Genomic DNA, 13902 nt, shown 5'->3' on the forward strand with positions numbered 1-13902 from the left:
AACATCTGGAGGGAGGGCCCAAGTTTACCAAGGCCTGGTGTAGATGGACCGTCTAGACTGGCCATCTAGACCAGAGCTTTCCAAACATTTCATGTTGGTGACACACTTTTTAGACATGCATCATATTGCGACACATGGATTCAGTTTTCTTGCAAATCAGGAGGTTAAACCAACCCCTTATAAGGGATATGGCAAGTAAATAAATAAACACTTACTTACTTAGGTGATCCCTCATTATCCGAGTAGGATAATCCTTCAGGGTGGGTCCATAGGTGACTATGGAGCCCTATTCTTGATCAGCATCGTTTCTCACAGTGAGGGCATTGGTTTCCAGGTGGAAGGCGGTCCCGGTCGGTGTTGGCTTGATACGCCTTCCTCTTGGCACGTTTCTCTCTTTCGCCCTCCATTCGTGCCTCTTCAAATTCTGCAGCATTGCTGGTCACAGCTGACCTCCAGCTGGAGCGCTCAAGGGCCAGGGCTTCCCAGTTCTCAGTGTCTATGCCAGAGTTTTTAAGGTTGGCTTTGAGCCCATCTTTAAATCTCTTTTCCTGTCCACCAACATTCCGTTTTCCGTTCTTGAGTTCGGAGTAGAGCAACTGCTTCGGGAGACGGTGGTCGGGCATCCGGACAACATGGCCAGTCCAGTGGAGTTGATGGCGGAGGACCATCGCTTCAGTGCTGGTGGTCTTTGCTTCTTCCAGCACGCTGACATTTGTCCGCCTGTCTTCCCAACAGATTTGCAGGATTTTCCGAAAGCAGTTCTGATAGAATCGTTCAAGGCATTGCATGTGACGTCTGTAGACAGTCCACATCTCACAGGCATATAGCAGGGTTGGGAGGACAATAGCTCTATAAACAAGCACCTTGGTATCTCTACGGATGTCCCAATCCTCAAACATTCTCTGATTCATTTGGAAAAAATGCTGCACTCGCAGAGCTCAGGTGGTGTTGTATTTCGGTGTCAATGTTGACTTTGGTGGAGAGGTGGCTGCCAAGGTAGCGGAAATGTTCAACATTTTCTAATGTTACACCATTAAGCTGTATCTCTGGCATTGGAAAGGAGTTGGCTGGTGACCACTGGAAGAGCACTTTGGTTTTCTCAATGTTCAATGACAGGCCGAGCTTCTCATATGCTTCTGCGAAGGTGTTTAAAGTGGCTTGTAGATTTTCTGAATGTGCACAGACGACAATTGTCATCATCATACTGGAGTTCTATAACAGATGTTGTTGTGACCTTGGTTTTGGCTTTCAGTCTGCTGAGGTTAAATAGCTTGCCATCTGTCTGATAGATGATTTCCATTCCAGTGGGAAGCTTCCTGTCAACAAGGTGAAGTATCATAGCGATGAAGATGGAGAATAAAGTTGGGGCAATAACACATCCCTGTTTGATACCTGATTCCACCTTAAATGGGTCACTTTGGGAGCTACTGCTGCCCTAGACAGTTGTCATCATGGAGGAGCCGCAGGATGTTTACAAATTTGTTAGGGCACCCGATTTTCTGGAGGATGGTCCAGAGAGCGCTGCGATTCACTGTGCCGAATGCCTTTGCAAGGTCGATGAATGCCATATACAGAGGTTGATTTTACTCCCTGCATTTTTCTTGGAGCTGTCGTGCAGTGAAGATCATGTCCACAGTTCCTCTGGAGGGGCGGAAGCCGTTCTGGGATTCTGGGAGGGTGTCTTCTGAGAAGGACAGAAGGCGATTTGCAAGGATTCTTGCGAGGATTTTCCCAGCTGAGGTTAGAAGGGAGATACCTCGATAGTTTCCACAGTCTGTTCTTTCCCCTTTTTTGAAGAGGGTGATGATCCTTGAAATCTGCTGGGATTTTCTCGGTCACCCACACTTTTTCTATGAGCTGGTGAAGTTGTTGTGTGAGCTCAGGTCCTCTTTAAAGATTTCAGCAGGGATCCCAACAGGTCCACTGGCTTTGTTATTTTCTTGTTAGCTGATGGCATTGCTGACTTCTTTCAAACTAGGCAGTGCTGCAAGCTCATCCCTGATTTGTTGTTGTGGGATTTGTGAGAGAACCTCTTCAGCTACATTGTGAGAGAACCTCTTCGGCTACATTCAGGAGGCTTTGGTAGTGTTCTTTCCAACGTAGTGTAATTGATTTTTTGTCCTTCAGAAGTTTGGTTCCATCTGATGAGTGTAGAGGCTGTATGCCATGGTTTCTTGGTCTATAGATGACCTTTGTGGCTTTGAAAAATCCCTAAGCATTATGGGTATCTGCCAGGTGTTGGATTTCTACAGCCTTCTTTGTCCACCAGATGTTCTTGAGTTGTCTTGTCCTTCTTTGGACCTCAGCTTTTGTGCTGGCGTAGATCTTTTTCTTAGCAGCACAGTTGATGTCTCTCTGCCATGTTTGGAAGGCTTTCTTTTTCTTGTCAATTAGCTGTTGGATCTCGATGTCATTTTCGTCAAACCAATCTTGATGTTTCTTGGTTTGATATCTGTTTCTTTGCAGGCTGTGATGATGGAGGTCTTCAGTTTGTTCCAGTGTTCCTCAACATTTTTGGGGTGTTCTGTGGGTAGATGGTTCTTGAGTGCTGTTTGGAGATGGGCTCGTCTGGAGGGCTCCTGAAGGGCTTGGGTGTTCATTTTGCGCCTTGTCTTTCTTCCTTGGAGTCTGTGCTTGGGGGCGATCTTGATAGCCATCGTGGATCGGATTTGCCTGTGGTCTGTCCAGCAGTTGTCAGCACCTGTCATGGCTCTTGTGAGAAGTATGTCACAGTGGTCTTTGGCACGTGTGATTATGTAGTCTATGCTTTGACCGGGGGTGCTTCCATGATGTCTTGAGCTTGTTTTTCTGGAGGAAGAGCATGCTGGTGATGACAAGGTTGTGTTCCGCACATTTGGTGAGAAGCAGGATGCCATTCGAGTTGCTGTTTCCAACCCCGTATTTTCCTATGGTCCCTGGCCACAGGTCGAAGTCTCGTTCGACTCTTGCATTAAAGTCTCCCAAGAGGATGATTTTGTCCTCCTTAGGTATCTCCGATAGGATGGTGTCCAGCTGACAGTAAAAATTTTCCTTGATGTCTTCGTCACCATCTAGTGTTGGTGCATAGGCACTTATGATGGTTGCCTGTTGGTTTTTGGCAAGTTCAATTTGGAGGGTTGAGAGCATTGATGCCAGTAGGTGCTTTGGTAGATGCTTCACCAGGTCATTTCTGATAGCAAAGCCAATTCCATGCATTCTTTGGTCTTCTTCAGGCAGTCCCTTCCAGAAAAAGATGTAGCCTCCTTTTTCTTCCTTCAGCTGACCCTCTCCGGCTCTCTGGGTCTCCTGAAGATGTTAAAGTGTCCCAGTTCCCTTGCAATGATGCCAGTTCTGCGTTTGGGGCATACACTGTCAGTGTTGTCCATCAGTGTCCATACGTTCCATGTTCTGAAGTTACTTTTTCTTTTTTGGCCGCAACCCCTTATAAGAGTTATGGCACGTAAATAAATAAACAACATCTATGGCAGTGATTCTCAACCTGGGGGTTGCGACCCCTAGGAGGTCATTAGGCCATTTTTGGGGGTCACAAAGCTGCCTTGGTTGGCCCCGCCCCTCCAAAATGGCTGCTGACCCCCTATGCCAGCCAAAAAGCTTGCACTCCTGGTCAGCTCCTCCTCCTGCTCTTCTCACAGGGCTGTGGGGTGTCAAGAGGAGGAGCTTGGAGGAAAAGGTGTGCACAGGAAGAAGGCTCACCATTTCTATTCTGGTCTGCAGGGCATTGAAGGCTCCCCAGACAGTCTGAAGGGTGTGGGGGCCAGGTGGAAGGCTCCCTGCACAGCCGGCTCTTGCCCCTCTCCGAGCTCAGAAGGGCACAGGGGCCAGGCGGAGGGCTCCTTGCACAGCCTGGCTGTTTGGGCACCCTTTTCTGCCCGGCCCCCCGCGCCCTTCTGAGCTTGGAAAGAGGCGAGGGCCAGGCAGAAAAGGCTGCCCAAAAGGCAAGGCAGTGTGGGGAGCCCTCCGCCTGGCCACTGTGCCCTTCTAAGCTCGGAAAGGGGTGAGGGCCGGACAGAAAAGGCTGCCCAAAAGGCAAGGCAGTGTGAGGAGCCCTCCGCCTGGCCCCCGTGCCCTTCTGACATTTTCTGCCTGGCCCTCGCCCCTTTCTGAACTGGGCAGAGGGCTCCACATGGCCAGGCAGTCTGGGGAACCTTTGCTGCCCAGCCCTCACCCCCTGCCGAGCTCTTCATCATCGGTGGAGATCAGTTTCTCTGTTTGTGGGTGAACTACAACTCCCAGAAAGAAAGGTCAGTTCATCCCAAAGCTCTCCAGTAAGCCAGTGTTGGCATATCAGGTATGTGTTCCAAGTTTTGTTCAGATCCATTGGTGTTTGGGTTCACAATGTTCTCTGGATGTAGGTCAACTACAACTCCTTCAAATCAAGGTAAATTTCCCCTAAATACCTCCAGTATTTTTTGCTGGCCATGGGGGTCTGTGTGCCAATTTTGAGTCAATTCCATGGTTGCATGAGTTCAGAATGCTCTTTGATACAGAGAAACTATATATCCCAGCAACTCCCAAATGTCAAGGTCTATTTTCCCCAAGCCTCTCTAGTATTTTCTGTTGATCATGGGAGTTCTGTATGCCAAGTTTGAATCAATTCCATGGTTGCATGAGTTCAGAATGCTCTTTGATGGCAGGGGAACTATACATCCCAACAACCCTCAGCAAAATAACCCCAAAATTCTCCAGTAATTTCTGGTGGTTATGGGAGTTCTGTATGCCAAGCTTGTTCAATTCTATTTTTGTTGGAGTTCAGAATGGTGGTCCATGAGGTCACGAAGAGTCAGAAGCGACTGAATGAACAAACAACAATTGGTCCAGATCCATAGTTGTTTGGGTTCACAGTGCTTTCTGGATGTAGGTGAACTACATCTCCCATAAATCACTGTCAATTCCTCCCAACCTCTTCCAGTATTTTCTGTTGGTCATGGGAGTTCTGTGTGCCAAGTTTGGTCCAGGTCTGTAATTCGCGGGGGATCTCAGTGGTCTGTGGAAGTCAGAGCTGAATGGGTTGAAGGTACTGCAAATCCCATCAGCTGCTGTCCATACTCCCTCAAACATATTGTTTTTGGGATTTATCACTATGCTTTAATTATGTTCAATTTGTAACAATGAAAAAACATCCTGCATTAGATATGCACATTATAATTCATAAGAGTAGCAAAATTATTTATTTAGTAGCAACGAAAATATGGTTGGGGGTCACCAGAACATGAGGAACTTTATTTAGGAGTCAGGACATTAGAAAGGTTGAGAACCACTGGTGTACGGGGACACAACCTATCTCATCAGGCATGTAGCTTGGGGGGGGGGGGGCTTGAGGGGCTTCAGCCCTCCCCCGAAATTCTGATGGTGGCCCGCGAGAGGGCCTTACTGGTGCATTATTTAAACTGTTATGTTTATTCATATCATGATCTGATCACCATGCTCCATATATCCCATATGTATGGGGGTAACAATACAAAAGGTTTGCTAGGGTAGACCCCCTTTCACTCAGACTCAGCCCCTCCCCCCGAATCAAACTCAGCTCCCCCCAATCAAAATCCTGGCTATGGGCCCGTATCTCATGAAAACCTTTCTTTATATATACAGTGTTCCCCTGCTACTTCGCGGTTCGCTTATTGTGGACTCGATGTTTCGCGGGTCCCCGCCCCCCAGCCACGGGGGAAGGAGGAGGAGGAGGAGGAGGAGGAGGTGCGAATACAGCGATGACATCTGCAACTGGCTGGCCAGGGAGAGGGAGGGGGAGAGGCCATCCGGGCGCTCTAGAGGTGGGAAGGGGCTCCGGTGGTGGTCCGCGTGGCTTCACAGTGAGGAAGCATGGCAGTCCCCACGGCGCTGCCGCTGCTTCTTGGCGAGGGGAGCGGGGAGGCTTGGTCGGCACGGGGAGAAGGTGTGGGGAGGAGGAGGGGGAGGGCCCCCCAGCAGCTCCCGGAGGCACACGCCAGCAGCACGTTCCTTTCACGTGTGGGCCGGCCCCGTGCCCCAGGAACCACACACCAGGACACATCGCCGCCTAGCCCCACACCACCCACTCCCTCCTTTAAAGGGACGCCTGTGACGGGTGCGGAGGCTAGAACGGGACGAGCGCGAAGGCACCGGGCGGCAGAGGAAAGGAGCCCCACGCACCGCAGGCAGGCAGGTACGCTCCCTCCTGCCTTTCCCTCCCTTCCCTTCTTCCTTCCCGCCATCTCTCTCTCTCTCTCTTGCGCGCATGCCTGTCCTCCCGCCTGTCAGTCACTGGCGCACCCGCGCGCTCCCTCCCTCCCATACGCGCGCCCCCTCAGCCCACCACCATCAGCAACGCTGCTGCCCCCCTCCCCTTCCCCTGCAACGAGCTGGCGGTGGGAGACATCGTGGCAGTGCGCCCCCTCCCTTCCCTTCCCCTCCCCGGCACACGCGCAAGAGTTAGGCTACCTGTCTGCCAGCCTTGGCCACATGCCGGAGGAGAAAGGGAGGGGGCTTCCGAACCCAAGTGCAGAGAGGAGGAGGAGGGGGAGGAGGAGGAGATGGAGGAGACCACCACCCGCCTTCATCCCTGCCTCGGGGGGAGCCGAGGGCCTCACTGCGAAAACTTACTGGCAGCACATGGGGGGCAGACCCCAAATGGCCTGGTCTTACTCAATTGCTGAGTAGGCCTGCCCTCTTTGGCACAAGCAGGTGAACACAGCATTGAATGAAACATGCAGAAGCATCAGAGGGTGTCTTAAGCCTACACCTGTTGATAAACTCTACAAGCTAGCTGGCGTCCGTCCCCCCCCCCCCCCCCCCCCAAATGTGCGACGGGAAGTTGCTGCTAAATGTGAGAGAAATAAGGTTGAACACTGTGAAAGCCACCCACTACATGGCTACCAGCCTCCTCTCAGTAGACTTACATCAAGGAAAAGCTTTATGAGAACTACCACTCCTCTTGGCATCCCCCCAGCAACAGCAAGGGTATCCCTCTGGGCAGCTAAATCAGGAAATCCAAACTGGTTGGCCCCCCCACGAGGGTCTTCCTCCCGGGGCAAACCAAGAATGGGCAACTTGGAAGTCCCTGAGCAGACTCAGAAGTGGAGTGGGCAGATCAAAAGACAACCTGGCAAAATGGCACTACCTAAAAGAATCCCATACCTTGTGTGACTGTGGAGCAGAACAGACAACTCTGCATCAGTATGCTTGTCCATTGTGCTCTGCCTCATGTACAGAGGAGGAATTGTTGGAGGCTAAAGACAATGCTGTTGCTGTTGCCCATTTTTGGTCAAAAGATATTTCCTAGACAAAATAATTCCCAAGAACAGGAGGACAAAGAACCAGTAAATAGCCTAAAGGAAGGAAGTAGGGAACCTTATGAAGGGGAATCACTTTATTTTTTGGCTTGGAATCAGTGCACACACTGCCTTTATATGCAAAGTAAACAAAACTCTTAAAGTTTCTAGAAATGGAGAAGGAGATGAGAAGTATCTGGAGGTTTCTTAACAGCGACCACCATTGTTTTATATGGCTGCTTGCATGTATCTGTAATTGTTCTCTTCCTCCTGCTTCTCCTTTTAACATTCTTCTCTTCACTTCTTGTGGTTCCTTCTTTTTCTCCTTTCCCTAGATCTTTTCCTGTTCCTCACTGTCTGCCTTTTCTGTTGTCTTCCTCATTCCTGACTGCTCTGACTACTTTCCTGTCCTCAGTGAAGCTTGCTCTCTCCCAACCTGCAGCTCTCGGTCTCGGTATCAATGCAGAGAATGCAAGGCAGCAGTGTGCGGACACCACATTTGATTTTGCTTTAGATCCTTGACAAGATAGTATACGAAATATGCAGAGACACTTTTAAGACAGAAAGAAATTGAGGGTTTTTTTTTAAATCAAGTAAGAAAATGGGTAGATTGTCACTTTTCATTGTTATACTCTTCCGTGCATACCATGCTGAGCTCGGATTCCAGAAATGTGTTTACTGGACTACTGTTTTCCATGTCCTGTTAAAATAAATACTTGCCAGGAAATGATCAGCTGGAGCAGACTTCTATCTTTTAATGGAATCTCTTTCTTCCAGGCGTCTTTAACTTTTTTTCTTTAAACAAATAGCTTGCATCTATATAATATCCAGCAAAAGTACAAAAAATCCAGATACAACATATAAATACCATAGTCTGCTGTTCTATTTTTTCAGCAGACACACACACCCCTTATATATTGCTTTTTCTGCTTCATTAATAGCTAGAAGCCTTGAGAGCAAGGAAGAGTCTCATGCTGCTCTGTTTCCGATTAGAAACTACCTGTGTAGTTCTTGTTACTGATTTGTACAGGATGTTATATACACAAATAGGGGAAGACTGAAATCTATCACATGGGAAACAAAATATGTAATAAAACCCTAAATCGCACAGATGGTTTTTTTTTTAAAATAAAATGGAGAAAATGATAAAAGATGTAAAAATAAATTCATACTTTCTTCCAGTTAATATGTAACAACATTTGGGGAACATAACCACTAACCACTTATAATGGTGTTCTAATAAACATTCATTCAGAACTAGATGCTTTTAACTTTCAAGTTATAAGCTGAGTGGGACAACTTTAATTGTGAGTAACATGATCAGATTGGTACTTCTTTACCTGGTAGATACCCAGGTAGATGTTTGGGATCCCTATGTCTGTAATATGGCTTGCTTTCCATCTCTAGACAAAGAAGGTGAGCTCTCTGGATCTGTTGGTAGTGATGGGTCTGCTAATATTGCTCTTGAAGGCATTGGATCACTCCAATCACCCACCGGATATTTAGAAACACCTTACTCTTGTGGGGTGCCAAGGATGCTGCAGAACACCTTTTGATATGGATTCTGCCTCGGGAAGCATGGTATGAATTGAGATCATTCCAAAGTAAAGAAAGTCTAGCACAAAGAAACATGAGAAGAAAAAATTGCAGGTTCAGAAATAAGGCATGTAGGAAAGGAGTGGCGTGAACCTCGATTGAGCAAGTTCCAAAGTTTTTCAGGCAGAAAATTTGAGCCCACTTCCCCAAAGCATTCCACATCACCCAGAAAGTAAGTACAGGATTGTTTTTTTTTTCAGCCTTCAGAGATAGTTTTGGGGATACACAGAGGACTGCAAGATCAGTTCTGCTGGGTGCCACAATTTTCCTAATACAAGTCCACCATTTGTTTTTGCCTACTGTTTTTTTTTTAATAATTTGTTTGCTGATGAGTTGGATTACTGATATTTATTTTTCCTATTTTGTATTTTCCAGTTTTCTATTCATATGATACCTGTTATTAAAGGGACCAGAAAGATTGTAGGGACCAAAAAGAGAAGGACGACAAAAAATAAGAGAAATTTTGACTCATTTTAAAAGCGACAGAAAATCTGGTTGTGGTGTTCCCAGTATTTGTTGTTGTTATTGAATGGCCCCAATTACTGGTAAAGGCCATAAACTATAGTTGATAATGCAAGAGAAGACTAAATGGTAAACATCACTGATCCATGCGCCTACAGTCTGACCTTACTTTAATATTACAATGCAAAAAGTGAATCTGTTTAAGAGTCAAGAAGAGATAACATCAGTACGGTGGAATACTAATTACATCAAGCAATAGTTAGCCAATGAGAAGAAATTACACTTGATCCACTGGCTTAAATCCAGGTGGAAGATAGGCTGATTTTGCCTATATAAAAGAAAAGCACAGGGTTTATTCCATCTCTGCACTGACAGGCAAGCTGCAGCCTTCTTTCAGACCTTTAATCAACTGGTCTCGCGCAGAAAAAGAAAGGGTAATACTATTTTTGTTAAAATTGTTTGGCTATGTTAATTTCTTTGGTATCTTGTATATTTTCCCCTTCAAGCTGAGTTTTGGTGAAAGAGTAAAATGTCCTTAGTATTTTGGAACCGCCCTTAGAAAGGAAGGGGTGAAAAGAATTGGAATTGGATTGTCCAAAAAAATGTGTGTCTGTAAAAATAGTATATGCGAACCAAAGAAACAATATTTGAGATTTTGGATTTCAGAATTCCAGGTAAAGTATATTCAGTCTGTAGAAGATTAACACAAATAGCCCTTTTTGTTAAAGTACGCATGCTCTGTGTTTTTGTTTTTCTGTCCTTAGCAGAAGAGTCATGGATTACTATGCAAAATATGCAGCCGTTACTTTTGCCGTGTTGTCCATATCTCTGAATATTCTCCATTCTTTGCCAGATGAAGACTTTATGGCACAGGGTGAGATACCTTTCATATTTGGAATTAAAGGGGAAAATAGTCTGAACAGTATTATTGCAGGGTGTTATTAAAATGATTGTGCTTGTTTTCTGGTTTTTAATGGAGTATTGCTTATATACAGTGAATTCATATGCTAGAAGATGTCGTAAGGAGCTTTGACACTTCAAGGCAGTGGATACATATTTTAGATGTAAAAAATCTTCATAAATAAAATATACCAGTGAAATCACCATCTATATACTATGATCTTAAAGCTGCTCTGTCAGATAACATGGGATGGCATGGTAAACTAAAATTAGAATAAAATAAACGTGCCATTTTTTCTTTGATATAAGAGGCAAAGCATATTTTAAGTTAAACTGTTTCTATATGACTTTTTCAAGTAAACTCTATTTAGGAGTATGCTAGAACATATTATATGTCTATGTGTTTTCAAGTCATCTATCAATTTAATGGTAACCCCATGAATGGGGTTTTCTCAGTCAGAATACTATACTTTGGTCAGTTTGCCAGTTCCTTTCTCTGAAATATAGCCTGGCATTCATTGTCAGTCTCTCATCCAGTTCCTAACCAGAGCTTGGACTACTTAGCTTCCAAGATCACATGCAGTCTGGTGACTTTATAGAGTGTTCAGGCCCTACTGTATTGAAAACTTTACAAGGGTGACATAATCTGTAGTTTTGGAAATAAACAACATTGAAAGGGACTTACTAGTCAGTAAGTACACTCTATGGAAATATCTCTTAAAAATTACAGGTAATCTCCTTCAGGCTAATTCAAAGGGTATATATTCAGTCCTTATTTTCCTAGATTTCTCTGCAAGCATTTAATGTGGCAGCTGGGAATTATGTATCTTCTCCTTTTCTCCTCCTTTGGTTGGGGATCCACATCATTCTGTTTCGAATCCCTTTGTTTCTCTTTTATACGGTATCTATAATCTTATCAGTTCATATGATTTTCAATATAATATTTATGCTGATGATAGTCACCTGTATTTCTCCACTCCGAATCTCTTTTTAGACATCAAATATCATATCTCATTTCCTGGAAACCATTTTTTTCTAATCGATGTCAGTTATGAAAACAATTCATAAAACTGGCAATGTATTTTAAATTTTCTATACTCAAGAATTTATAATGGGACTTGTATGCATATTTTTTTCTTTGTTTGTCTGATAGGTTGCCCTGAATGTAGACTAAGCCTGAATATACGTATGACAAGCCTGTTTAAAGGACGACCGGTTTACCAGTGTGTAGGATGTTGTTTCTCAAGGGCTTATCCCACTCCGATGAGGTCAAAGAAGACAATGCCCGTTCCGAAGAACATTACCTCGGAAGCAACGTGCTGCGTTGCAAGATCTTTCAGAGAGGTAATGGGGTAATGGATATGTCTATTGTTGAAGGCTTTCACAGCCGGAATCACTGAGTTGTCTGCTAGCCCAGAATGTATTTATTTATTTATTTACTTTCTTTCTACCCCACCTTTCTCAACCCTCAAACTTACAGAAGCCATACAAACACCCCAATACATAGGTAACATTGACTATTTTGAAAATTAGATGTTTAATTTTCTTTCTCTCCCAAGAACAACACTCTTTATGTAATGCAGGCAGTAAAAATGAGAAATGCAAGTGAGATGCTCTACACCAGGCATGGGCAAACTTTGGCCCTCCAGGTGTTTTGGCCTCCAACTCCCACAGTTCCTCAGGCCCTCCCCCCCCCCCCCCCTCAGTTCTTAAGCGGAAAAGGAAAGTAAAACAAAGCGGCCTGAGGCTGTTAGGAATTGTAGAGGGTTGAAGTCCAAAACACCTGGAAGGCCAAAGTTTGCCCATGCCTGCCCTACATCTAGGTTTCTCTCCTGTTTGAAGAGTGGAGAGGAGAGGAAGAGAAGGGACCATAAACAGACAGGATCTTCAGGAACTTCTTTTCACAGTATGCTTTAGAAAACTGGTTCCCCTCTGGATTTACCTCTGCTATTTACTTGTAACAGACATTTTGTCTTTCCATTTTATTTTGCTTTAAAACACTTTAGGCATTTGGTGAAAAGCTGAACCTGAATCTCATAACATGAGACCATCCTCTTTCCTTATGATTTCTAAGATAGTGTATTTAAAAGCCAATTATCAGATGTTACTCGGGACTTTTTTGAGCAGAAGTTCAGGATCTCATTCAGTAGCAAAAGCAAGAAGACACATTTACCATCTAAAGAGTCTTTCATAAGATTATGGAGTTTACATTCCCACAAGCCTAACTATCTAGAGGCTAAAATGGCCTGAGTCTAGGTTGAGGAAGATTGAAATGTGGCCCATAACCCTCAGGTGCCCCACCATTAGCCTAGGTGAACTATTTTACCACTTATCCATAAAATGCTTGTCTCACATTAACAAGTCTCTTCAAATGTACTCGGTAGTAATCCTACTTGAGCGTAGCATGAGTTACTCTGTGCTGCTTTTGTTGTTGCAGTAAAGCTGAACATAATTTTATGATATCTGCTTATTTTCCTTAAGGCTACTATTCCATCTCATGAAAACACAAAAATAGAGAATCACACGGATTGCCACTGCAGTACCTGCTACTATCATAAATCTTGAGGCCTCAATGACGGGACAACAGAAGGAACCGAAAGAAGTTTTATTTTGTCTGATTTTGTAGCAACACTGTGTAAAATCTTGACTTTTCTGAGAAAAATACTCTGCTCTTTTATGTCTTCTTTACTTCACCCATAGAGATAATCAGCTAAATATGATTTAACATTTCTTCTAAGAACAAAATATAGCAGTATGCATAATCACCTGTCTCATTTATTTTGTGTTTAAGATGTGGATTTATAAATCTTCTGCATGAAAAGATACACTATAATGGATGGAAATGATGCTCAGCTTCAAGGAGGAATATGAAGATTGCTTTCAAATATACCAATCATATATATTAGAATGTTTGTATTCACTTTTATTTCTGTTCATGAATTAGACAATACAATTTCAGTGATAAGTGTAGAAAAGAATTCGTTTTATTTTACAAAAAAAAAAACTAATTTAAATGAAACTAATATTTTTTTTTACATTTCTCTTGATCCATCCCACGGTGGTGATGGTGGTGGTGGAGGGTGGGCAGAGTGGGGAAGCATTATATTGTCATGGCATTATGTCCTATAGCAGTGCTTCTCAACCTGTGGGTCCCCAGATGTTTTGGCCTTCACATCCCAGAAATCCTAACAGCTCATAAACTGGCTGGGATTTCTGGGAGCTGTAGGCTAAAACACCTGGGCACCCACAGGTTGAGAACCACTGTCCTATAGCGTTGTAAAGGACATCCTTCCATTTCTCATTCCTCTTCACACGTTGTCTTAGCTTGCTCTTTAGGTTTCAGATTTATCACACAAGCCAGTCTAGTCCCCCCACCCACTCCATTTTAACAAGCAAAAACCTTTGGGTGAAAAGCTTATGGGATAGTTGACTTTCCCCTTGTATTCCACTACTGTAGAGTAGACTGAAGCAGCTGATCTTAAACCACACCCACTTAAGGGGAAATCTGACTTTTCCCTACCATCCAGCTACTCTGTAATAGATCTGAGCAGCTGATGTTAAACCAGACAGCACTTGGAAGGAAACCTGACCTTTCTCTCCAATGCAGCAACCCTGCAATAGACCCAAGCAGCTGATCCTAAACTGATCCTAAACTAGACATCACTTGAGGGGAAACCTGACTTTAAAAAATTACCGTGCA

General features: G+C 44.5%; 1 protein-coding gene across 1 annotated transcript; it reads left to right on the forward strand.

Moving 5' to 3' along the window:
• Positions 1 to 5930: 5930 nt before the first annotated feature.
• Positions 5931 to 12964, forward strand: CGA (glycoprotein hormones, alpha polypeptide). Its single transcript, XM_067463201.1, has 4 exons — positions 5931 to 6135; positions 10070 to 10176; positions 11356 to 11546; positions 12684 to 12964. Exons 2-4 carry the CDS (start codon positions 10077 to 10079, stop codon positions 12765 to 12767), a joined length of 375 nt encoding a protein of 124 aa, XP_067319302.1. The 5' UTR covers positions 5931 to 6135; positions 10070 to 10076; the 3' UTR covers positions 12768 to 12964.
• Positions 12965 to 13902: the final 938 nt, after the last annotated feature.

This window comes from Anolis sagrei, chromosome 1 (genome assembly GCF_037176765.1).
Source record: "Anolis sagrei isolate rAnoSag1 chromosome 1, rAnoSag1.mat, whole genome shotgun sequence".
In the NCBI taxonomy this organism is placed as follows: domain Eukaryota; kingdom Metazoa; phylum Chordata; class Lepidosauria; order Squamata; family Dactyloidae; genus Anolis; species Anolis sagrei.